The following is a 26,614-nucleotide window of genomic DNA, read 5'->3' on the forward strand; positions in this document are numbered from 1 at the left end:
TTAATTCCTGCTCTAAGAGTACTACATACTGATATTTTAGCCAGAACCGCTTTGTTAAGAACTTATGTTACTACTTGTAGTTTACCATCTGCCTTTTTTTTTTCTTTTTGCAATTTTCCAGAATTATTTTATTGTCAACAGTTTTTTATATTTGTGTGCCACTTTTAACTGTCATCTGTGATCCCAATTTAATTTTTTTTATTTTTTGGAATGGTAATACTAAAAAAAAAAGAAGGCCTCATGTATCTAAGTTAACTTGAATAACTGCTGGGCATTTCCATGTATGACGGAATTTTAAATGATTACAGTAACATTATATTCATTAAAACTGCTATCTTTTCTTTGAATTTCTTCGTTAACAATTAAAATATGAAAAACAAAACAGAAAAATTAATTTTGTTTTATTTTTCAATTTTAATGCTTTTTTTGCTTCTTGGCGGAATGACATTTTTGCCAACCAAGGGGAATAATGTATAAAATCATTTGAAAATAAAAAGTTAAAAAAATTATCGTTAAATCAAATCATTTTTTCATAGAACTGGCCTGCTATGTCTATAAAAATGCCATGAAAATAATTTATTTCCGGTAGCTTACGTTTGCTTTACATTCTGTGACGCGTTTCGCCACTGCTTACGATAGAAATCACGAAAATAATTATCGAGAATTACACACCTAATTCCGTTTTCATTGGAGCATAGGAATTTTCAGTTTATGAATGGAATGTTCATAGTTATCTGTTGACGTTGATAAAAAGGAATGATTTCCGAGCTTCCTTTCTGGAAGTGGGAACACTCAGCGCACTTCCGGCAGTGAAAAGCGAAGATACGCTATCAATTTTTCATCAGAAGCTGCCAATGCTTCCTACTAGTTTTAAGACGATTCCATATAAAATGTTTTGTAAATTTTGATCGAAAATATTTGGCGTATATACATGGTTTATACGAAAAAAGCATTAATTGAGTGCATAGAAACATATATGCATTTATACTCTTTTCGATCATAATTACCTTGTTAATATAATACAAAACAATTGTATTTATTGTTACAAGTACTTGCAAATTTACAATCTGCAGTGCACTGCTTTTATTTTCCGTGAATTTTTTGCTACATGCAATATTATATATTTCTTTGAAATAAATTAATTTATTTATCGTCTGCACTATTTATTTGCATTTTGGAATGGCAACAGTTAAAAAAAAAAAAAAAAGATGCTGTGATAGAATACAAAGGTTTTTTTCTCGCCCGTAGTTGGCGGTGTATTTTACATTATGTATAACTTTGTGTAAATGAACTTCTTTTTCTACAATGCTAAATTTTAAGAATTTATTGTAAAATTCCGAAGAAAAGAAATACAAGGAACACATTGTTTCGTGGCTTTTGATAATTACGTCTCTAAACTATACTGCCGAGTTCGAAATGAGAAATTACCCTTTAAAGTTGTGTGGCTCTATGTATTTGATTCAGATGAAACTTTTTCAGATTAAGAAAATATATATTTCTCATCGAGAAATGACCATAAAACATTGTACTTTGGTAAAATATGTGGCAATGTACCACCTGGTGACAACAACTCAATTTTGACAAAAAGTGCAGGTACGACTTTTGTGCTTGGCACGGCAGTTCTCTCTACTTTTTATTCTTTCTCTTCCATCTTTAACATGACGAAGAGTAAATGAGTGAATGACATTCTTTATTGCTTGCCTTTTTACGAGTTGAACTACTTGAGTTACCATGACACATGCCAAAGTGCAGTCGATTTCATCCCTCATTCGTCATGTTGATGACGAAAGCCGACGCATCAGCTTAAGTTCAGCCATTTTGGATCGGAGCACATGTTTGATTGGTTATATTTTCTGGCAAAGTTTTCGCGTTTGGTGATTTCTCACTGTGAGCAATTATTAGCGGCACGTGAATTGTTTATTAAATAAAGTATTATTTTTGGCTAATTTGGCAAAACCCGAAACTTTGCTCCGGTAACCCTAGCTCCGCAACTATGAAAATTCGGATCCAAATGGCTAAACTTAAGCTGATTCGTCGGCCTGTATATATAGCGGCTCTATGAAGACTAAGTGTAGTATTATCTGCGTATTATTGCTACTTTAACCTACTACGAGCTTAATAATAACATTTTTTTAGTAGTACAACAAAAGACTAAAGTCACCTTTCTGCTGAAATATATCTAAAATTCTTCTATTAAGAGGAATAGAGGTAATTTATCTTAAGTTATCTCTTTAAAGATTTTTACACTGTAGCTAGCAAATGCTTAAACACTTTTAATTCCTCCTTTGTCTGATTTTAACAGTTAAGTGATAATAACAAAAATACGACTAATTTTGCTTTATCGTACACTACCAACATGCCTATATTACCACTATACCACTATGCTGTAAAGAAGTACTCCACAAAATCTTGTAAACGGTAACTACTATAAAAATATGACTCTTAAAAATATCTGACTTCCATTTATTATTTAAAGTACTATTTAACGACATTTTCTTATAATAAGAATTATGCAATTTGAAAAAACAGTGTTACTCTAATGTAGTAAAAGAACTGACCTCTTGATAGGGTGCTGAATGGATCACGCCGTAGAAATTCCATACTTCTTCCCAGAATTTTCCATAATTTTTTACAGACCATTCATGTAGCTCCCAATAGCTTTCTGAAAAAGAAAAAAAAATGCCGTTATTACAGATCTTACCTGAATATACTAAACAAGAATCTTGACTTCACTTGTTACCTGAAGTGTTTTATAGCGGCATTGAGAAAAATGTTCCCTTTTGCTATAGTGTAAATCCGCAGAAATGTTTTTTCATGGTTTCTAATTTTACAATATTAATATAAACCATTAAATAAGTAAAACTATTTCTGAAGTGAAACTTTTAATGCGTCGAGGGCTTTGAAATTCTGATCCGGAATCTTTTTGTGTGACGGAAGTAACGTAATTATTTTTCAATTGTCAAAAATGGTGAAAAATAATCGTAGTTGTACAGTAAGTTTTGTTAATAAATTAAACAAATCAATTGCAAAGTAACAAATTAGTTTTACGGAACTTAAACAAGCATATATTTGTAGACAGTTGGCATTTTAAACTTTTTAAATAATGCAGAATTTCGGTGATTTCTTCATTAGTTATATGTCATCAGTTTAAACGCGTAATCCACATTGCTTAAGTTCAGCCTTGAAATTAGTTTAACTTTATTAACAAAATTAGTTTTATAATCACTGTTTTTTGAGTAATCACGAATTGCTTATTATTTTCACTTGACCGTTGAATGACGTCCATTCTTTGATTTTATTTTTCTGAGCTTCGTTGCCCGTCAGAAATAGTTGATGATACATTATATATATATAATATATATATATATATATATATATAATGTTTATGTATATGTAAACAGATAATTGATTTTACAATTATGCTTGAATTTGTCAGCGATCGAAACAGGACACATTTGTTTTTTTTTGGTAACAATTAAAAAGGGGAATTCAAGTATTGTTTAGTTTTCTGGTTGTTTATAATATATTTTCTTCATTAAAATACACAAATTTGTTGTGAATATGAATAATTCAGGCACAAAAAGAGCCAGAGCGTGGCAAGAGGGAAAACGTGCGGGTGAAATGAGTTCATAATGCAAAAAAAAAGGGGGAAATATAAATTTTTCACTTCTATTTAGTATTTTTACGACACATAATTTTTTCCCCAAGAAAACTTGTACTTAAGAAGGAATTTTTAATAACTTTACGAATTTTTGAATTGATTTAGAATTGCTGTGCTGGAATTTTTCACACTTTACGTTCTGTGATTCAGAATTCCTTGAGCAACTGCAAACAACAAAGCATAAACGGACAAAAATGTTGGAAGAAATAAGAGTTCTAACTACACTTGAAATATAAATTCACACTTACAGTGAAAGTCATATTATCAGACTATTACTTGTATGAAATAAACTGCTCGATAAGTTTTTATGAACTAATAAAAATTCTGTACAAATCTACAAATGCATTCACAAGAAAAAAAAAATCAAGATCACACAACTATTTTTAGCTCTACCTTGTAACAAATGAAAATACTTTCAACAAAGTATAAGTCACACAAAGGATTACCTATCTTTACAGAAGAGCCTAGATGAACCGAAATCAGGACCTAACCACCTTCTCGTAAATCAGAAAAAAAAAAGAGTAGAGAAATGTGGGACAAAGTGAAATAGTTAAGATAACTTATCTTTTTTAAAATGAACAAATTGAAAATTTTGAGGTTTTTCATGGAGGAAAGCGGAAACAAAAATATTTTTCTGATGAAATATTTTCTATTTTATCACGAAAAATGTTTTTGATCCAATAAATGAATACATAAAAGAGTGAATGGATAAATGAATACTTAATGAAACAATAAATAAATGAATGAATAAATAAATGAGTAAATTAACTTATGAGAAAAGTTAATGAGTGAATGAAATAGCGAATGAATAAAAAAATAAGTGAAAGAACGAATAAATAAGTGAATTATTAAATGAAAGCATGCAAATGAATCAATAAATGAATGCGTATGTGATTTAATCAACGATTAAAAGTAAATGAAATGAACTACAGTCAAACTCGCTTATAACGAGCGCGAAGAGACTGCGATATTTGCTCGCTATAACCGAGTGCTCGTCATTTGCATCCGTGGCTTCAAAATAATTTGAAGTTTTTCTGCAATTTAGGAGCCTAGTATGTCGAGGGATATTTAACTTCAAATTCTTGTCATTTGTCATGATGGTGGTAGCATTTATTTATTTATTTATTTATTTGCTCTTTTTTGACCTTCAGGTACAATATCCTCGGACGTATACCTCGGATATGAAGCATTCTCTTCAACAAATATATAATTTTTAAATACTCCTCTACTCCACGAATTTCAAAAAAAGGGCCGTGTCTTCACTTGTTTTCATGATTTATGTCTTATCTCTATCTTTTGGTTGAATTCAAAATCTTAATGGAATTTCTCCAAAAATAGAATAATTTCTTAGGAGAAAACTAACAGACATTATATGAATTACAAAAATATTGATCGCTTTAAGCGGGCTTTGCTCGTTAAAAGCGAGATTTGTTCCCATAGACTTAACCTTGTACCAACCAAATCTTTATGATTTCCTCGCTAAAGCCAAGTTCTCGTTAACACAGGGCTCGCTATAAGCAAGTTCGACTGTATTACACTTCTCTTCATCCACTTTGCTCTGTGTGCACTTGACTAATTGTATTACACAATACATTTAAAATAAAAATAAGTTTAATATTAAACAAATAAACGCTGCACCGAATATTAGTTGGTCTCAGTTATTATTTAAAATGATAATAACGTCAATATTATAACGAAAAAGTTTTCTGTTTGCAACAAAATATTACAATATGAATCGGAATGTTTGCTCCAGTTGAGAGAGGTTGTTTCAATTATGGAGAAAGTTTGGGCTGTACAAAAATGATAGACTTTTGGCTCCTACTGTTTAGCATTTGTTAAATATTAAGACTAACTCAGAAACTTCATGCTGGGAGTTTTTTCGGTGAAATTTAAGCAAATAAATCTCTTCTTTAAAAAGTAGGGGTATGTGGGGCAAAGTGAAATGGTTAAGATGGCTGATCTTTTTCAAAATGAACAAATCGGAAATTGGCTTTGAAAATTACAGCACATAAAGAAAGAACATTCTATTTAATAATAAACATTGCGTCGAAACAGTATTTTTTATTTTTGGCAATAAATTTGAGTCTTAAAAAAAAGTGGAAAATTTTCGCTTTTTTTTTAAAATTTTATGGGGCAAAGGGAAAAATAAAATATTTTCCTGATAGAATTTTCCCTATTCGATTATAAAACATATTTTTGAGCAAAGGAATTAGTAAATAAAAGTTTGAATGGAATAAATGAATAACAAAATGAATAAATCAATTAATCTATGAAGAAAAATAAACAAGCGAGTAAAAGAGTGAATAAATAAGAAAATAAGTGAATGAATGAGTAATAAGGGAATTACTAAATGAAGAAATGTAAATGAGTTAATTAATAAATAAAAATGTATGTGATTTATATTAAATGATTGAGTGATTAAATGGAACAAGCTATTTCACTTTGGGCCATCCAACTTTGTCCGTATGTACTTGACTAATTGTACAATTTATTTAAATTACGAATAGGCTAAATATTAATTAAACTAATACTGCGTTGAATATTAGGAGGTCTCAATTAATATTTAAAATGTTAATAACAGTAATTTTATCATTTTATATTAACAAAAAGAATTTGTGACTTACAACAAAATACTACAATATGAGTATCATTCTTTAAAAATTGCCTGTATTACCAAATGCTTTAATCTTCGGCGGTATTTTTTTTTTCCTGACTGGAATAGACTACATATGGTACAATATACTGCCGTGTGCAGGTAAACGGCAGTATCTGCAGGAATGAGTTTTCGAGATATTTGAAGAAATACATTTTAGATTCAATACTAATAATAGGGAAATGTTGGAATTGGACGTCTTTTTCGCACCCTTTTTCCAGCGGAAACCAAATAAGTGAGCTTGTACAGTAAAGCTAACGTACAATAGATGACAAAAATGCAAAAAAATGAAAAATGAAAAATTTGCAGTTACTGCCTTTTACCTGCACACGGCAGTATAGTTAAAATAATACCAGATAGATGGAGCTAAAAGCAGAGTAAATATTTCACTTCTTCACTTTTCCCCGCTATTTAACTTTGCCCCATGTTTCCCTACAACTATGCCCGGGACTAGACACAAAAAATATGATTTGCCTCTATATGCATAGAAAATTGACTTACCGATTTTAAGGTCGTATTTCTCATTGATGACTTCCTTTAATCTATCTATTTCAGTGTCTTTCACCTTTTTGTTCCAAACGCAGCTTGTTCCTGTTGCGATGATATCCACTAAGCTCTTCTTAATTTTCCGCTCTGAAAACAAAAAAGAAGGTTTAGTAAAAAATGGGGTTGTTTTCTTCAGTCAAAAGTAGTACTTTTAGTCACTGAAATTGATAGAATAAGCGAAAAAAAAACATGGACCCAGAAAATTCTTTCATTTTCCCAACAGTTATTTTTGAATTAATTTTTTAAAATGTCCGATAATTCAAACGAGGCGCGGTCTTGATGACGTCACAAATGATGCTCTTTGGCGCATCTTTCTTCCGCGTTTCCACGTTATGATAATCAAGAAGCGAATTAAGACTGCGCTCTACGCTTGCCATCAACCATATCTTTGCCAATACACGTGAGTAAAGATGCGAATTAAATATTTTGCTCTGTGAAGGGCGACACAGAATGGCATTTCATCATTTGTGATGTCATCGGCAAGAAATGTTAACAATGAAAGCGCACCGATTTAAGTAATTTTTTAAAAATATTAAACTTAAACAAATTATTTAAAAACAGGTAGATCCTATGTTTTTAAGCATGTTCTTTCAGAAAAAAATACTTTTAAAATTTTGGAAACGACCCCATTTACTAAGAACTTATTTTAAATATAAAATAAGAAAAATATTTTCGCAATATCTTTCAGTTATATTTTTATTTATTTATTTATTTATTTAAAATACTGCATACTACAGAGCAAAATCCAGCTGCAGAGTGGAGTAAAAATAAGACTGGAACAGTTAACAAAATAAAAATCTGAAAAGAGTTAAAACAACTAGATTTGAAATCAAAGAATGACATTTTGAAAACATCTAAATGGCGACAATGAGTGCTAAAGAGTTTGTAACATTTCAAAAATCAAAAATTATTATAAACACAATTTAATTTAGTTAAAATATTTCTTAAACATAAATGCCATTTAAGAGTCGAATTTGGGACGGCAAGTTGGATGTAATTGACAATGTTTGGGCATTCAATTAAGTTATTAAGTCATTTGAAAGTTTTATGAAAGCTGTTGCATGCGAGCGTGAGAGAAAAACAGTTTGAAATAATTGAAAATCATCTTCTGAGAAAATGATAATATATGAATAGGAAAGAAGTTAAAAAAAAAAGCGGAATATTATTGGATACTTGTAAATCATCTGCAACTTTGACTGCGGTTTACTTTTTTTCGAGAAACCATTTGGAGATTTGCGTTTTAGCATTTGATGGTAGAAATACTCGCAAACTTAGTGGAAAATCCCTAGAGGTATTAGCTTCAGTGTTTGATGCTATAGCTTTAAATGTTTCTTTACGTAGTTATTATTTTAGATAAATGAAAAAAAAAAACTGCACTTTTAAGAGCATTCAAGTATGAAATCTTTTCGTATTTACCGCCGTGTGCACGTAAACCGTAGTCCGCAAAAATAAGTTTTTTTTTTTTTTTGAGATATTTGTGGAACTGCGTTTCCAGTTCCCCAAAAACACTCCTATGAAATTGAAATTTGACGTTCTTATCTTTTTTATTTTATTTATTTTATTTATTTATTTATTTATTTATTTATTTTTTTTGAACGAAACCGAATAAGCAAATTTGTACAACAGAGCCAAAGTACAATAAATATCAAAAAATAATAATAAATAAATAAATAAATAAAGTAAAATTTTAGCAAATACTGTCCAGGGAAGTACAGCACATGTATTTTTTAAAGATATTTTGAGCCTCTATCTGAAACAGGAACAAAATTTTTTTAATGGTTCTTCAGTATAGTGGAGCATTGATTATCAAGGTGATGCAGATCCGGTAAACGAAACATTCGAATAATTGAACAACTCTTTCAAAAGGTTTATAAAATTTTTTAAAAACTGTTGCTATTTTTTAAAAAACTATATAAAAGGTTTAAAAAACTATTTTCCGTTCATACTCAGGATTGACAAGTGTTGTAGTGCATGCATATTATGAACAACGTTCTTAGAAGTTAATTAAGCACAATTTTTCTTACAATTTTAACTGGACACCGCAGTTAAATTAATACATGTAGTTTGAACATAGAACGGTTCCAATTTTTAAAAAATGAAGAAGGCGGGAAAAAGGTATGGTACATAATTTTTCCGGTAAATTTGGCATTCGGTTATTCAGTGTACAGATAATCGGTGCTCGGCTGTCTTTCTTGTCAACTCTGTTATTCAACCATAATCTATCGATTAGTCTGTCAAATTATTCTTTTATTTAGCTTTTCCAGATGCTTTGCGTCATAACATTCGGAATTTTTTTTTTACTTAGGTATGCTTCACTCACCAAGGACACGGACGATTTAATAGTTCATTGATATTGACGTCAACTCCGCGAATCACTGTTAAACGAGTTTTTAACACGTGGGGACAATTTTTCTTGCTCTGACCAAATTATGCAGAAAATATGAATAAAATTAATTTTGAATAGGAAGCGAAAAGATTGACTCGCCCATTATTTTGAAGAACAGGTTGCAAAAGAACGTCTAATTATTTGTTTTACTCTACGATGAACTTGCCTCAAAGACAATTATTAAAAAAATTACCGTAACGCGTTTGTCCTTCGTTAATTCGCTTCCTAATGCGTAACAGGTATAATTTCGTGAGCAACAGGTGACATGAAATTGTAGACACGCAACTTCAGGTGTCGAGAAAGCTTTTCTTAATTATGTAGCCATGACGTTATGTGAAATAAATGTTTAACTCGAAATATGAATTTGCAATTATAATTGCCATTTGCACCGTGATAAATTGCTTTTCCCGAAATCCCCGAAGGTTTCAGCGGCAGCCTTTAATGTTTAACTTGAAAAGAGTTTTCTTTTTCGAGCCTAATACACACAATCTTTCAGATGACCTTCAGGTTGATGCATTAGAATGGCGATTGTTTAAAATCTTCAAGAGAGAGAAATGTTCAAGTTTAGTTGGAAAGAAAACCGTAATCTAGTTTCTACTGAAAATATTAACTTTTATGTTACTTTTTTTAATGCACCCTTAAAACTAATCTTCGAGAACTACTGTTTTTTTAATCTCACATGCAATTGGGGCAGTGCAACAAATCCAATTTTTTATATTTTGAGGATGGGAAAGGATTTGTGCTCCCCCTAGTAAGTCAACAACATTTTAGGATAATAACCGAATGCTGTTTTTGTATCGAACGTCAATGTTATATATAGCGCCATCACGAAAATCAAAATTTGGTCTGATATTTTTCAGGAAAAATTCACAATTGCTTTTTTTTTCCTTCATAAAAAAATAAACAAAAGTAAGCAAAAAGAGAACTGGATTCAAGAACATTTAATAAAATAACTTTTTAAAGCTTCACATTGAAATCGTGCTTGGTATTTTTAAATATCAATAAACGCTCTCTTCGACTTATCAGAAACAAGAAAAATAACAGAAGAAATATTTCGTCCTTGATTTTGAATGTTATATTTCTAAAATTATTATATACGCAATAATGTCTTTAAAAGAAAGGTTACATATGTAACTACTAAGTGCCCCCCTCCCTTCCCCCAAATAAATAAATAAATAAATAAATAAATGCATAAGTAGTAAGTAAAAGCAAGAAAAGGAGATGAAAGATAGGAATTATTTTTCAACCTAATACCTAAACCAAACAGCAGCTTTCAGTATTAATTTCAAAGGATATTGTAGGTAAAGTATTTAACTGCAACGCCCATTTTGATCATACATTAGATTTTAAAATTCAGTAAAAATGTAAAAATTTCATTTTTACTGAGTTGTTAAAAAGCTAAACCTTCTTTCGTAACATCTGAATAACATGTCATTCACTTGTGGGCTAGCTAATTGTTTTAAAGTTACTTTCTTCATATCGATGGACTAGAAGAAAAACCTCGAAAATCTTAAAATCTTTAAAAAAAAAAGTGCAAATGTTTACATGGTATTTGATGGATAAATTCGTATCCTGTGCGGGTTTTTTTTTTTTTTCTCTCCTTTAAAGTTCTCATTTTCTGAGTTACGTGGTTAACCTTCTAGGTTATCGTTATGTAAACAACATGTCATTAACAATTCTTTCCTTACCGAACTAGTTAGAAAAAACTTGTCTTCATAAACAATGTAACTTCAGAGCATTTTCTTTTCTCTCGGTAAATGTCTTTCAGAAAATTTTCACGTTTCTTTTTTTTCTTTTCTTATTACAAACGTGTTTCCCATATGAGGCAGTGAGAAACAAAGGGATGCAAGTGACAAAATTAAAAATTTGGAGATAACCAGTACACATGGTAGGTGAAATCCTCCTCTGTCTTGGGGCAAGAGATGGTACTAGTAGCCCTGGTAGGTGCTGCTATACAGCATGATTTAGAAAAAAAATTGCAATGAAAGCCTACCTAGGGAGTAATCTTTATACGCGTTTTACTCAAAACTTGAAACTGTTCACTTGCATCCCTTTGCTTCTCACTGCCTCATATGTCTCATTTATCTTTTATGAATCACTAGTAGAACCTAACCTGCACGGCTTTGCCCGTAATAGAAAATTAGAAGGTCTTTTGGTTCGCATGTATATTTACAAATAATGTACGGTGAATTTTCTCGCCAATTGGCTTGTGCCCATGTTACAGTTCCACATTATGATAATTTCGTAATTTACTCGTCCATCTTATGATATTTTTTTTCTTAAAATTGAAATAGAAAACGAACCACATCGAATTTTCGAAAAATCGCTTCCAGGTGCACACCCTCATTACTACAAACTAATTCTGTGCCAAATTTCATGAAAATCGGCCGAACGGTCTAGGCGCTATGCGCGTCACAGAGATCCTGACAGACAGACAGAGATCCGGACAGAGAGAGATCCTGTCTGTCAGGATGAGAGAGAGATCCGGACAGGGAGACTTTCAGCTTCTTTATTAGTAAAGATTGGTTTATTTTAGCACATTGATTGCATCTTTCGATAAAACGTTTTTTCCCCAAGAGTCACAACTATCAATCTATTAAATTTAGCTTGTTTGATTCATTTTAGTACACTGAGCGTATCTTTTAATAGAAGCTTTTTTTCTAACCAAACCATATTTATATGTCTACTAAACTGGATTGTTTAGTTTGTTTTACCATATTGACTGTGTCTTTTTATAAAACGTTTTCTCACCAAGCACATCCACCTATTAAATTTAGCATATTATATTCATTTTATCACAACGAGTGTTATCTTTTCATCAAACGCTTTCCTTCCAATAATATCTACATATTAAATTTAGATTGTTTAATTCATTTTAGCACACTTAAGCATTAAAGATGTTGTAAAGTTTGTTCTAAAAAGATTAATATTTCTTTTTTATTCTTCTTCAAGGTTTATTACATGGAAATGATATGCAAGTCTTATAATTTTATAACCGAGAGATGGTATCGTCGGCATCATGCTAAACAAAGGAATGTGAAAATTGGTACTTTTCAGGAAAGCTAAAACAATATTTTTTTTCCACCTGATGCGTTTAGCTATTTTTAATGTTTTAGTTTTTATAGCTAACTTTTAAGTGTAAAACAGTTGTTTGAAGTAGTTATGACGAGGAAGTAGCCCGTTTTGAGTTCTACGGCAAACCATCGAATTTGAAAAACTAGATTCACGATTTTTCTCATTCATTAGGTTTAGTATGCGATATTTTCAATAAATTCTCATAGCAGAAGAAATAAGGCTAACGTATTTCAGTCGTAAACATAAGAAACTATTTTGTAAGTTAATAATAACAATAATACTATTGACAATAATGATAATATGAAATAATGCATAATAATTTAATCATATAATAATATAGTAATATAATAATCATATAACATAATAATATAATCATATAATAATATAGGAATAATGCAATAATCATATAGTAAAATATTAAAAATATAATCAAGTAATAAGAACATAATAATATCTACTATTGTAATTATTTCTTTTTGGATGACTAATTATTATTATTATTATCATTATTATTATATTACTATTAATTTTATTACTAGTAGTATTACACTATTATCATTGTTATTATTATTTAAAGCAGGGTCAACAAACTTAGTGAGCTAACACAGCAACGATTCTTAAAGCCTCACGGGTCACACATACGTCAAAAATACATGGGCAAGTTTTTTTTTTAACATTTCATGCGTATGATTAGTATTCATGGAAAATTAAACAGAGTTTCTGCCGTACTTTAGCTTAAAAAATAAAATTAAAAAAAAAGAGGGTTGTAGCAAAATCAATCAGCCGAAGCCTTGAAGATGTCATTTTCCTTTTCTTTCAGCGTAAAGCAGAACGTAAATGACGATATGCATTACATAATATTTATTGAAAGTAGTCTAAGTATGTTACGAAACATGATATTGATTATGATTCGACATGAAAAAAAAAAGTGTCGTGATTCATTATGATTGCTTAAAATGCTATTCCAGATATAATCTTGGTCTGTCTTTGCAATTACTTTATTACACATATAAAAGTGCAGCAAATGACAAGGAACCAAAAGTGTGATAGTTTCTTCTTTTTTTCAGATAGTTTGATGACACAGATTTAAGATTTAAGTTAACTCTCATTTGCAACACCCATCACTGCAGTGGTGAAATTACAGTATTGAAAATTTCGCAACAGCAAGGAACACCAATGACCATTAGGGGATAAAAAAAAACACACGCAAGCGCAAATTGATTTACTTAGTTCTGTTCATCCGGAAAAAATAATATTACATTGTGCAGGTTTTTTTTTTCTTCTGCCCATTAACCCGAGCTGCAAAGCAGCGCTGTAGCATACAAATGCAAGTGACTGTAATTCAAAATGGATAGTTTTTCATAACTTTAATTGATAATAATAGTAAGAAAGATATTTTTAGTAGAGATGGGCATAATCGAGTTCTCACAATCGAATCATTCGATTATTCAAGATCACTCGAGAACTTGATTATTACGAGTTATCGATTATCAATTCTCACGTTCTCGATTATTACAGCTCGAGTTCTCGACTATCACATCTCGAGTTTTCGATTATCACATCTTGAGTTCTCGATTATCACAGCCCCAGTTCTCGATTATCAGAGCTTGAGTTCTCGATTTAAAAAAGATTGCGATGATCAATCACTAAAGTTCTCGATTTCAAAAGATCTCTTATCAATTGCTTGAGTTCTCGATTTATAAAGATCTCGACTGTCAATCACTCGATTATCATAAACGCTCGATTCCCAAGATCTCGATTATCAAAAGTTCTCGATTATACCCATCACTAGTTTTTAGTGCCTTCTGACAAAGTTTGTGAACATAACTGTTTTTAGATATATGATTGTAAAAAACGACCCTTTAACAAAACTAAATTAGCCAAATGTCTTTTTACATGACTGCCACGGGATGTCTTCATAAAGAGATATTAGTCGATACAATTTTAGTTGATAAATAATATTTATTTCTCAAAAATGTTCATTTTAAGAATAATAGGTAAACGGTCTCTTCAAAACTTTTTTCGACGAATCCTAAAAGATTTAAATTACTACTGTTTACACATCATCACTAGCAAAACGTTGAACCATTAGTTTCAAGAACTATTTTATTTTCGCAAAAACGGTAGGTGATTTCGCGAGCTAAAAAATTCGCTATGCTTAAATTTTTGCGATACCGATTTGCTCTCAAAAATTACAGCCTCGAAAAAATCGTGAAAATTACTGCCACGCGAAAATCTCAAAAATTACTGCCTTCGCGAAAATAACTGCTTTTACCGTATATTGCGCATTTGCGAAATTCCACGTAACTTTATTTTAAGGAGTTAGCTGGTTATTGCCCGCAAAATAATTCTCGACGTAGCTAAAACAAAGTTTCGTCTTATGAACTTGTTGAATGGAGAATCTATACTATATACAGATTCCCCCGAACGAAATTTAAAAAGATCAGTAAAGCAAGTTTCTCAAACTATTTTTTTGATAAGCATACTAAAAACGTAAATGAAAAATGTATCACGTGGTTTTCAAGCACGCAAATTTTTACTTCATTAAAAAGATCAAGAAAGTATTTGGACGCTTTTTAATTCTAAAAGTGCCATCTGATATTATGAGGAGCATGGCTTTGTCTGGTATTGAAAATGTGTGCCTCGGAAAGCATCTAATATCCAAGGTGACCTTGAAAGTACTGCGTGAAAAATACATCGTTAACGATAATCTTTTCATTTCACTTCCTAGTATCAAAATACCAACAACTCGTATCAAACAAAACAATTAAAACTATTATCCCCCCTTTTCCATGAAGTTCTTGTGAAGTATTCGTTCAATAAAAGTCCACTGAATCTGGGAGGATGGTGATGACACCCCGGTGCGTTTCGAAAGTGGATTGACCACCCCGGCGAAAAGTGAGAGAAAGTGAAAAGGAAAGTGGGACATCGCCCCTGAGCGAAGAACTACTTCAGCGATTCAGGCTAACCTTCTAAGCTTGGGGCAATAGGCGCGTGCTGCGCTAAGTGTGTGAAAAGACTTTCTCGAAAGCTCGTACACCCCCTCGCAAGTTCTAATATATGAAAAACTGAGGAATTTCATTTATCTGTTCTGAAAAAAGTATTATCTAACAAGATGAAACTATTAGTTAAGTGTCCCAAAAACTCATAAATCAGAATAAATAAAGTTCATAAACGTTTAGTTACAAAGCATTTTTTTTGTGCACCGTGCACGATAGCACAGAGCATTTATTAATAAACTTAGGAAAGATAAGCACAAGCTGTAATTACAGAGGTGTGAAAATTATTAGAATAATTGTGAAAGTTATAGTAAGTCCTTGTTATATTAGAGAAATGTTACTTTACTTTAACAATGTTTATACATTTAATACTGAATGGGCATCCTCTTATTTTTTAATAAAGATTCAATCCGTCTTGGCATTCTTTTTATAAGTTTTTGGCAATTAATTTGTATTTCCTCGTCATGGTGCCGAATTTGAATGAGTCCTTCTGTGAGACAATTCTTGTTCGTGAAGTTTGATTTCTTTATTTTTTTTCTTTACAATAGTTCAAATATTCTCTGTTGGGTTCATATTTGAACTGTTTTCATGCCGTAAAAGTGTTTTTATTTTTTTATTTATTTATTTATTTATTTTTATTTTTATTTTATTTTATTTTTATTTATTTATTTATTTATTTATTTATTTATTTATTTATTTTTTGCATTCAAAATTTTGATCACAAATAAATCTTCAAAACACAGAAGTCCATCGTGCCTAAATATGAAGCTCCATTTGGAAACCAAACTTTTGACTATAAAACCTTTGTTCAAGCACTTTTTCATGGTGATATTCGATCCTCATGCCTTCTACAATGCTTAAACAGACAGCATCCTGAGCGGAAATTGCGCTCTAATCCATAACTTGGGCGGTGTATTTAACCATTTATATGATGCGACGTGAAAATATTTTACTGGTACTTCTTCTGACATACTGACTGCTATCTTTTGGTATTTTAAGCATAACTTTTTGGTATTTTAAGCATAACTTTATCAGAAAACTATACCTAAAAGGTAAAAAGTACCTTAGTGCATGTAATTTGTTAAAAAATATTCTCATAAGGAAAGTTTTTGTCACATTTATAAACAGTTCTGAATCTTTAGTCAGTAGCCTATGCAATAAATTTAATTTGGGGAAAAAGATTGAACAACTTGAATTTAACTGAACAATTGAAGGAAAATTAATATTTCTCATCTTGGTCCAACTACTAGTAAATGGTTTATGCACAATTTTTGCACAAACAAATCTCTTTGTTATAGCAAATTTGATTTTAGCCCTCTTTACGAGGATAACGAGCACCGAGTTCAATTGAGACGAGTTTTCTACGAACAGAAGAATCACATAATTTTACTCTATACGCTTATAGAGATATTTTTAGTTCATGATCGGATGTTTTTCAGTCAATTTTGGCAATATGAATTAATTTCATTTCTGTTTTTGCAATAAATTTACTTTTCTACTGTGTTCCCTTCTCTGAAATTTATACATTTCCCTTTGAAATTTCAAAGATCTTTTTATTTTACACACAGATGCTTGCAAAATGTTTAGTTTTTAATGATTTCCTGGTGTGTATAGTGATTTTCTTCGATGAAACACTTTACTGCAACTAATTTTCTAGAAGAAATGTCATTTTTTTTCTCTCATGATCACGCAATAGTTCTTTAACAAAAGAAGGAAAAAAACTGCTGATTATAAACTAATTAAAGCTGCGAAAAAAATTGCATTAAGAATAAAATAATACTGATGCCAACCCATGGAAAGAATGTAAAATACTTTAAATTTATTTTAAATTCGATTGTTAATCAAACTCATGTTTTATGCAATGGGACATTACTTTAGATCAAATGTTTCTCTACTTTATAAATGCCAACATTTAACAAAGTAATGTCCCCAAAACTACTCTAAAGGAATGAAAATATGATCGGACTAACAAGAAAAAATTATCCTTCATGAATTATTGCAAGTATATACAAAATTGTTCCAGAAAAACTCAAAAAATCAATTATTCTAGTAGTTTTTACACCTCTGTACATCTACGAAAATGAACCAAATACATGTTTATAATATACTTACAAATTTGTAAAAGTTAGGAATTTAAAGTATGTTTTCAAATTTGTAAAGAATGAAAGCTTAAAACAAATTCAAAGTTTTGCAGAGACCAAAAGCTTAATGTATGTTTATAGATTGGTAGGTAAATGCAGAAATGAAAGGAATTTCGAAGTTTTGCCCCAGGCATTAAAAAATACTTTCTACTATTCACGGTTACTTTTTTTAATTTTTTTTTCCCCTTGCGGAAAAAGTTCTGTATTTCTTTTTTTTGTGTGTGTACAGCCACACCATTCATTATTTTCTGCTTCTAATTCAATGAACAAGAAATGTGTGTTACGTTCAATTAAGAATGTATCTAGGTTTCAAAACATTGGTTTTATTTTATTTTATCTTTTTATTTACTAGTTTTTCCTCCTCTTAAACGTTATTTTTCTTTCTTTCTTTCTTTTTTCTTTTTCTTTTTTTTTCTTTTTTTTTTTTTTTGAAATTTCTCGACATTTAATTACGCTGTGTATCTGAAAGATTTAAGACATGTATTATTAATAAATGTCAAGTTTAAATAAATTTATTTCTTCTATACCCGAATAAATAAATTTCGTACACAAACAAGCATCGATTATTGTGTATTTTATAAAAAGACAGCCTTTTAATGTGAGCCCCAACATTACTTTTGCAACAAAATTTAATATCTTTTTTTTTTTGAGGAAATACGGTGTCATATCACTTAGAAACAACTGTTTTATGGGATCAAGTTTTCTTACATTTTTTATTGAAAAAAATCATAACTATTAAGTTCTATTTCTAAAGTTTTGAAAATGAAGCACTTGGTTAAAATTTCAAGTAACCAGTTTGTGCGTGTGTGTGACATCAAACTCAAAGTTTTGGCATGTCTTACAAGCATTTGAGCGCCCGTGGTGTTTGCCTTCAGGTAAATCCGTTCAGGTTAAACGATAATCCTAATCAAAAGCAAGCATTTATCTCTAGAAGATCTCTACGCTTTCTTTTCCCCACCAGTGTTCCGATCCTCATCAATTCTCTTTAAATATAAGTTGTTGCAAAAGAGCCTGCTATACGTAATCACTGGAATATGTTAATTGAAGCTCAAAGCGTTCCTACTGTCGAGTGTAAACTCAACCACATTTCTAATTTTAATCCTCACATTTTATTTTTATAGGTTACAAATATTTTAAAAAACTATGCTTTACATTTGCAAATTATAATAGTAGAAAGGAATACTGTAACTAGAATTACGGGAGGGGTCATTTTGACCCCAATCAAATTTCTGTTGCTAACTACTACTCTGTATTTTCATAAAAATCTTAATTCGTCCTTGACTTCTCCTAAATCACCGTGCTGTGTAATAATTAAAAGTTTTCAAGAAAATTGTAATTCTTTTTAACTCAAACCAAAGGGTTACAACTAAAAAGTGCGGACATGTGTCATTTTGATCCTTTTGAGAAAAAAAAAAGAACTGCAAATACATTTAAAGATGCTGAAACAGAGCAGAAACTCAAAAATGTCTCTTTGAACCCATCATTTTAAGAACTTGAAGCTTTTATAATGTTTTTGCACATAAAAGGAAACATTAGCCGCTAGCTTATGAAATGCAACTGAAACAGCGCTGGTTTTTTGATGGACATTTTTTTTAAATATTTCATTATGTACCCTGAAAATCTTTATATTCTTTAAATAAACTGCATTTATTATAAATGTGTTTATTTCTAACTAATTTTTAAACAAGAAGTTCCGTCTAGAACTAGACGAGCCTACTTTCCCGTATACCCATACTACTTTCTAGTACCTGATCAATATTCTCAAAAATAGCTAAAATCGCAAATTTTTTCAAACATATGTTTTTTAATATTTTAAGCTGATTTCTAGGAATAAAATATTCCTTACTTTTCTTCAAAAAAAACGAACAAATAAAATAGCTGCACTTTTTAAGCAGCTAATACACTTCTTTCCATTAAAAAATTTTTTTAACAGCTTTCAAAACGAAAAAATAATAATAAGTTCATTAAAATAAATACATCATATAAAAAAATCGTTTCTTTTTCCCCTGTTGCCGAAAATAATTTTTTAAACGAATTAATGCACTTACCAAAAAAAAAAAAAAACAATAAAATGTCAACTAAAGAAATAATTTTCAATGTCAAAAAAAAAAAAAAAAAAATCGTCTGCGCATATTTTTCGAGTTTATTCATCGAAAACTAAATACCTAAATTAAAACTTTAGCGTGAAAATAAAAACAAATCATATCAACAATAATTATTTCACAGTTAAAACCACAGCAGCGGAGTCGGAGTCGGAGTCAATCTCATTTTGGGATAAAAGAGTCGGAGTCGAATATCCAAGAATCGGAGTCAGTCATTTGTCCTCCGTGTATAAATGTTTGCCAAAGCTACGAAGTCAGAGTCGAAGTCGGGGAGTCGGAGTCCGATTGATTGTCGGGAACAGGTGTCAGAGTCGGTGTCAGGTCCCCCTAAATTCTCGGAGTCGGAGTCGGGAGTAGGTCGTCAAGAGCTATTTCCAACAAAGTTTGTTTGAAGTAAATCCGCCTTCAAGTACGGAATCTACATTGACTTTCAGTTTCCCCGTAGACGCTAATGTTAAGGGATTTGAACTGTTCAAAATTGAACGGAAAATTGTTCAAATCAAAAAGATATCTTATATACAAGTTTTTTATCAAAAGCTTTTTCCTACAAAGTTTGTTTGAAGCAAATTCGCCTCACAGTTCGGAATTGCTTTGAATTTCCCCGTAGGCGCTAATGTTAAGTTTTTTTAAACTGTTCAAAATTGAACAAAAAATAGTTCAAATCAAAAAGTGAAATATGGGAATGAGGTGTCCTCGCCGAGATCTTTCGAACAAAAAAAAGTTTGTTCGAATCGGACTATTCATTCAAAAGTTATTAGGGGGGGACAGACAGACAGACCGACAGACAGACAGACCGACAGACAGACAGACCGACAGACAGACCGACAGACATTTTTCCCCATCTCAATACCCTACTTTCCAATTTTTAATTTTTCAATATTTATTTAATTATTTTATTTATTTTTGACTTTTTTTTGTTTTTCACGATATTTTTAAGATGCATTAAGCCTTCTTTCATGCTTTTTTCTTCTTTTTCTCACTTTTACTGGGAAAGTAGGCTAAAAACAAGCAAAATTATGTAGCGAAATATGCAAATTTCTTCTCATGGGTCAAAATGACCCCCACCGAATTTCTAGGTATAAAAAGATCGCCGTAATTCTAGTGTTAATGTACCGGTTTCTCACTGGAAATAGAGAGCAGTTTTAAAAAAACATTGAATGTAAATTATTTCTTTTATGTTGAATAAAGCAAAATTTACCAGATTTTGGTTACAAAACTGTTAGCAGTTCTGAAATCTATTTTGGGACTTAACATTAATAAAATTCCGAATTGAGGGTAGTATATTCTGAAGTTATTTTCAAATTATTATTTTATCCCCAAATTTTCTTGTTCTAATTACTAATTGAAAGTGATCTCCAATTTCAATGTTTTCAGAAAGTCTGCATCAGACTTTAAAACACCAGTCTACTTTTTTCTTTTTTTTTTTATCTTAATAACTCTCCTTTTACGCTCTTTATGATATGCTTATTTCTTATTATGATAAATAAACTACTGATTATTTCAAATGACACTTATACATGAGAATTCGTAAAATTTAAAAAGAAAGTTATAGTGTGATTTGGTGTTTTATTTTCTTATACGGAATTTTCAAAAATTGAAATTCGAAGGTACCTTCTTTTTGTAGCAAGCCCTTCAATTTCAAAACGTGGAACGATGTATCATTGAAAAGTATCTCTTCTGCTAAACACAAATCCAATGTAACAAACTTCGATTTATAGCTAATTTTCATGTATCAATAACTTTAAATTTTCATAACATGAACCGTATTATATCATGTTCACTGTAAGACTTAATCTTCTTATAAAAATTTAGTAGCTTCTATTTAACAAATTATTATTGTCCGAATTGCTAAATTTGTGAAAAATGCCAGTTTTAGGCAACTTATGTTACTTAACTTTTTACTCGATGAAATTCAACTATGTCTCATAAAATTCTCCTAAATTATTTTTCTGGAAGCATTTTAAACTGAACACTGTGTCAAAGGAAAAATTTTCGCGTGCTTTTTTGAGGTGTTTTCAGAAGTCTATAGTATAACAGATTAAATATCTCTTCCCCTTTAAATTGCAAAGAAATGCAGATTCTAAGAAGCTGGTTGCAAATGTTTTGAAAATGTATGAATAAGATTTGTTGTTATTGTCAGCAAATAAAATATGTTTCCCACGGACACGTTTTTCCTTTGTTTCCTGCCACTGATTATTATCATAAATTTAAAATTTACATATTTCATCTATTTATTTGACACAGACGAAAACTTCGATCTGAAAGTTTTGTAGTTTGAAACAATTTCAATGTATTCCGGCATTATAAATACTAACTTTAAATGTGCTAAATTTCCCCACACGAGACCAATAAAAGAACCAGTTTTCTGCACATGCGAAAAAATTCAAATGAAGTCCACTGACGCTACGAAGTTTAAGTAAAAGCTGTTAATAAAACGCTTTAATGTGTGTTCATTTCTTTAAAATTATTTCTGAGTAACCACAGTTAGAAAAAATAGAAAGCAACAAAATGATAAATAAACTACTGATTATTTCAAATGACAAATTATTATTTTTAACATTACGAAAACTGAATTGCCATGAAACGTTTGAGCCTGAAGAGTTTTAGCAAATGATTTTAAAATTATACATGGTCAGTGAAAGAACGAGTCATGCCTGTACATTGCTGGTTATGCAACAGCGTGGTAACATGTCTATTGAGATTAAATATTTTTAGTAATCGATGGACATATTCTTTTAAAACACAAAATAACAGAATCCACCAAAATTCTTAAAATATTTTCTTGCTTCTTCAGATTAACACAAAAACATTTTTGAATTTGTTTAATTTTTTCTTATTTATTTATTTATTCGTCATTATAATTGTTCATATTTTATCACTTTTTATTTTACTTTAAATTAATGTTCTTAAGTATGTAGTTGTTTTCTCTTTTTGTTTTCATTAATGTCACAGTGTGTCATAAGAATACAAAAACATAAAATTGATTTGATGATTCTAAAATTCCAAACATTTATATACAATGTTTAACAAATGCTCTTTCGGAAGAACACTATTGATAACCTGTATTTATTAATGTATAAATAAGATTGTTGAACTGTTAAAGCAAAAATGATAGTAATAAATGTCATTATTTAATGTTTCAAACTATTTAATACAATAAGATGTTACTCATACATATTGTTAGAATACAAAACATTAACCATTAATATAAACCAATAGGAATAATTTTTTAAATATCTTCTATTTTCCAGCTGAGTAAAACAAAAACTGATATAGTAAACTTAATAGTTCTATAATCATTAATGCAAATCCATTAGAAAAAAAATAGTAACCGAACACTTTTTTAGACCAAAAAACAAGATAAAAAGTAAGGGGGAAAATAATGAAAAGAAATATTTGCTACAGGATACTTATTTTCAATGGAATTGCGAGGAAAAATTCTCCGCATTAAAAAGCAAAAAGTGTTAAAAGATTATAAATATTTAGGGAGATTTCAAATGTACTGCGAATAATATATGTTACATGTTTAAGGTATAGTTACAGTTAAAGTTTTCTAGCGAATTGTTGGGTGATAATAAAAACAAAAGTTCCTTTATTTGTTCAAAGAAGCTTTTATATATATTTGGGGAAACCTCAGTAACGCACAAAATTATAGTTTACGAATTAACAATGTGCTGGAAGAAAAATTCTCCAAGATGCTTACTTGTTTAGACAGCTAACTAGAAAACTATTTTCATTGTCGTGATTACTAATTAATGATGTAGCTTTCATCAACACTCTATTTGTAGCTACCCGATCACAGTTTTTTTTTTTTTTTTCTTTTTCTTTCTGAGGATGTTTTTACGCTCAGTTATAAAACATCGACATCGATAAAACATCGAATGCTAGCCATCGGTGCTTCAGAAGATCGACATCGATGTGGTATCCCATAAATATATATATATATACATATCATATATATCATATATATATATATATATATATATATATATATATATATATATATATATATATATATATATATATATATATATATACACATATATATATCATATATATATATATATATATATATATATATATATATATATATACATATATATATCATATATATATATATATATATATATATATATATATATATATATATATATATATATATATATATATATATATATATATATATATATATATATATATAAAGGTGTTTGTGTTGCAAGGTGCAAGGTTTTCACGTTTAACCTGCAAGACCTCTATTTTCGCGACCGTTAGTCCTAGATGCATACTTCCAATAGCAAAAATGTTCAAAATCAGATGCAGAGTTAAGATATTGAAAGTATGAAGCAAAAGAAAAAAATGAGTCAAAAAATACAGTTTTTATTTTTTTATACGGGCCCTAGGTCCTCTAAATTATATTTAGTGAAATAATGTCCATTAAAAATTGTTACTTACACAAAAACTTGACATTTGTATGACCAAAACTCAGGAGAGACTAGAGTTCAAAGTTTCAAGGGATCATGCAAAAGATGAGATTAGATTTTATCGCCCTTTCAGAAGAGTGACAGGTTGTCGAAGTAAAAAAAAAAAAAACCTAAGTATTTATGTTTTTCATTGCTATTCAAAAGTAAATGGAAATGTCATGCCATGATACCCAAAAATACACTATAAAAAATTGTACAGTTTAAGAAAACACTCTTGGCACACACATAATTCTAACCCTTGTTAGCCGCTATATTTCCCCCTAAAAGGTGTTACTGACGGCGAGTGTAATGCGGTGTAAGTCACAAAACCTTGCATTTCATATTTCGGTGAATATTTGTCGTATTAATGTAAAACTTTTTGTGTTGGATTTATTTTTCAATTGCGATTATTTTCCTAAATATAAATTAGGAGGCGTAGGGCCCGTATAAAAAGTTAAATTTTGTAATTTTTGACTCATTTTTTCTTTTGCTTCAAACTGATATCTTAACTCTGCACCTGATTTTGAGCATTTTTGTGATTGGAAGTATGCATCTAGGACTAACGGTCGCGAAAATAGAGGTTTTGCAGGCTAAACGGAAACACCCTGTAGAAATATATGTGTATATAATACAAGTAATACGGTTCAAATAAAAAAAGTTCAAAATTGAATAAATTGAACGACGTAAAAAACAACGGAATATGTACTGTGGTGTCAGCGCTAAGCTGCGAAAACAATACAAACATAACATCATTACATACTAAACTCATATGAAAACATTACTTTAACTCTTTTCCCCTTTTTGACTCTGACAATGACAATGTTTTCTTCGTTTAGGGAAATGTTATTGACATTAAGTTACGTTGGGTTACCTATATAGCAGTATGGCGAAGATATTCTAGCTCAAATCCGCACCAATAACCCTTTTTCGTTAAACTTCTCAAAAAGAAGTAAACATTCTCGTATTTATTTTACCCGAGCCACACCGTATAGCTATTGAAAAAGGGATACCCATATTTACCTCACGTGTGACTTATAATTGACCGAATCCGAGGTAATTCCCAGTGAATCAACTTTTTTTTTTCTTTTCAGTAAATAATCACTCAGTTTCAGGTAAAGTAATCATTTAAATACTTTTAAAACTATTTAAGCTTACTCCACGTCAAATAAAGACGTGCCGAAAAAACATCCATAGCGGGGAAATTGGAAATTTATGCTGAAATTTGAATATTTTCTCGTGAAGACAAAACTTCCTTTTCTACTAACAAGGAAGTAAAAAATGTAAATTCCTGTTCAAACGTAATTTTGCAAGCGACGTGCTTTAAATATTTACCACGTTCTACAATGTAACTTCTGTCAAACTGAATCCTTTCATTCTCCTAATAAATCTTCCACAATTTGTTTACGGCGTGAACTGGCACTGAAAAAGCAAATAAACCGAAACTGCTCTTAAATGTTAATGAGAGAAATCAGGTCGTTCAGACCAATCGTTCGCCGCCTTTCGATTCGTAAACAAACAATACCGAACTGGATGGTTCACTTTTTGATGGAACGTGCGGCAATGCGTGTGCCACATTAATGACGAAAAATGGGATTAAATATAATCTTTTCTTCTTTTCTTTTCATGGCTTAAACTTAAGAGCATGTAAGGCTAAATGTTTTTGTCTGATTTCATTTGTTCGCAGAGGCTATTCCATTGCATAAAATGATTATTTAAGAAGATATAAGAGAAGTGTTACTGACTGTTGATGATTTGTGAGCTTCTGAATTGTTCAAAAATAAAATCAACATTTGTAACACAAAATAGCTATAAAAATATCATCTAGTAAATGACGAAAAATGGGATAAAATATAATCTTTTCTTCTTTTTATGACTTAAACTTAAGAGTATGTAAGGCTAAATGTTTTTGTCTGGTTTCATTTGTTCGCAGTGGCTATTCCATTGCTTAGAATAATTAATGAAGAAAATCTAAGAACTTTTACTGACTATTAATGTTTTTTGATCTTCTTAATTGTTCAAAAAAAAGTCAACATTTGCAACACAAAATAGCTATAAAAATTTGCATGCCCGTTTCATCTATTTAATGGCGAAAAATAGAACTAAATATAATCTTATCTTCTTTCCTTTTTATGATTTGAACTTAAGAGCATGTAAGGCTAAATGTTTTTGTCTGGTTTCATTTGTTCGCAGTGGCTATTCGATGGCATAAAATAATTATTAAAGAAAATATAAGAAGTGTTACTGACTGTTGATGATTATTGAGCTTCTTAAATGCTTCAAAAATAAAATCAACATTTGAGGCAGTGAGAAGCAAAAGGATGCAAGTGGCAAAATTAAAGATTTGGAGATAACCAGTACACATGGTAAGTGAAACCCTCCTCTGTCTTGGGGCAATATATAGTACTAGTAGCCCTGGTAGGTTCCGGTATACAGCTTGATTTAGAAAAAAATTTCAATGAAAGCCTACCTAGGATCTGATCTTTAAACGCGTTTTACTCAAAACTTCAAAATGTCCACTTGCATCCTTTTGCTTCTCACTGTCTCATTTGCAACACAAAATATCTACAAAAATTTGCACACACATTTCATCT

The 26,614-nt window shown here is 30.3% G+C and overlaps 1 protein-coding gene across 1 annotated transcript in view; it reads right to left on the reverse strand.

The window, feature by feature from the left end:
• LOC129230105 (acetoacetyl-CoA synthetase-like) overlaps nucleotides 1-26,614 on the reverse strand; it is a 119,891-nt gene that overhangs the window by 84,267 nt on the left and 9,010 nt on the right. Inside the window, exons 2-3 of the mRNA XM_054864506.1 lie at nucleotides 6,816-6,947; nucleotides 2,559-2,662 (exon numbers count right to left, since the gene is read on the reverse strand). Coding sequence (XP_054720481.1) covers nucleotides 2,559-2,662; nucleotides 6,816-6,947 — 236 coding nt within the window. The remainder of the gene's footprint in view (nucleotides 1-2,558; nucleotides 2,663-6,815; nucleotides 6,948-26,614) is intronic.

Source organism: Uloborus diversus, chromosome 9 (genome assembly GCF_026930045.1).
Source record: "Uloborus diversus isolate 005 chromosome 9, Udiv.v.3.1, whole genome shotgun sequence".
Taxonomy (NCBI): domain Eukaryota; kingdom Metazoa; phylum Arthropoda; class Arachnida; order Araneae; family Uloboridae; genus Uloborus; species Uloborus diversus.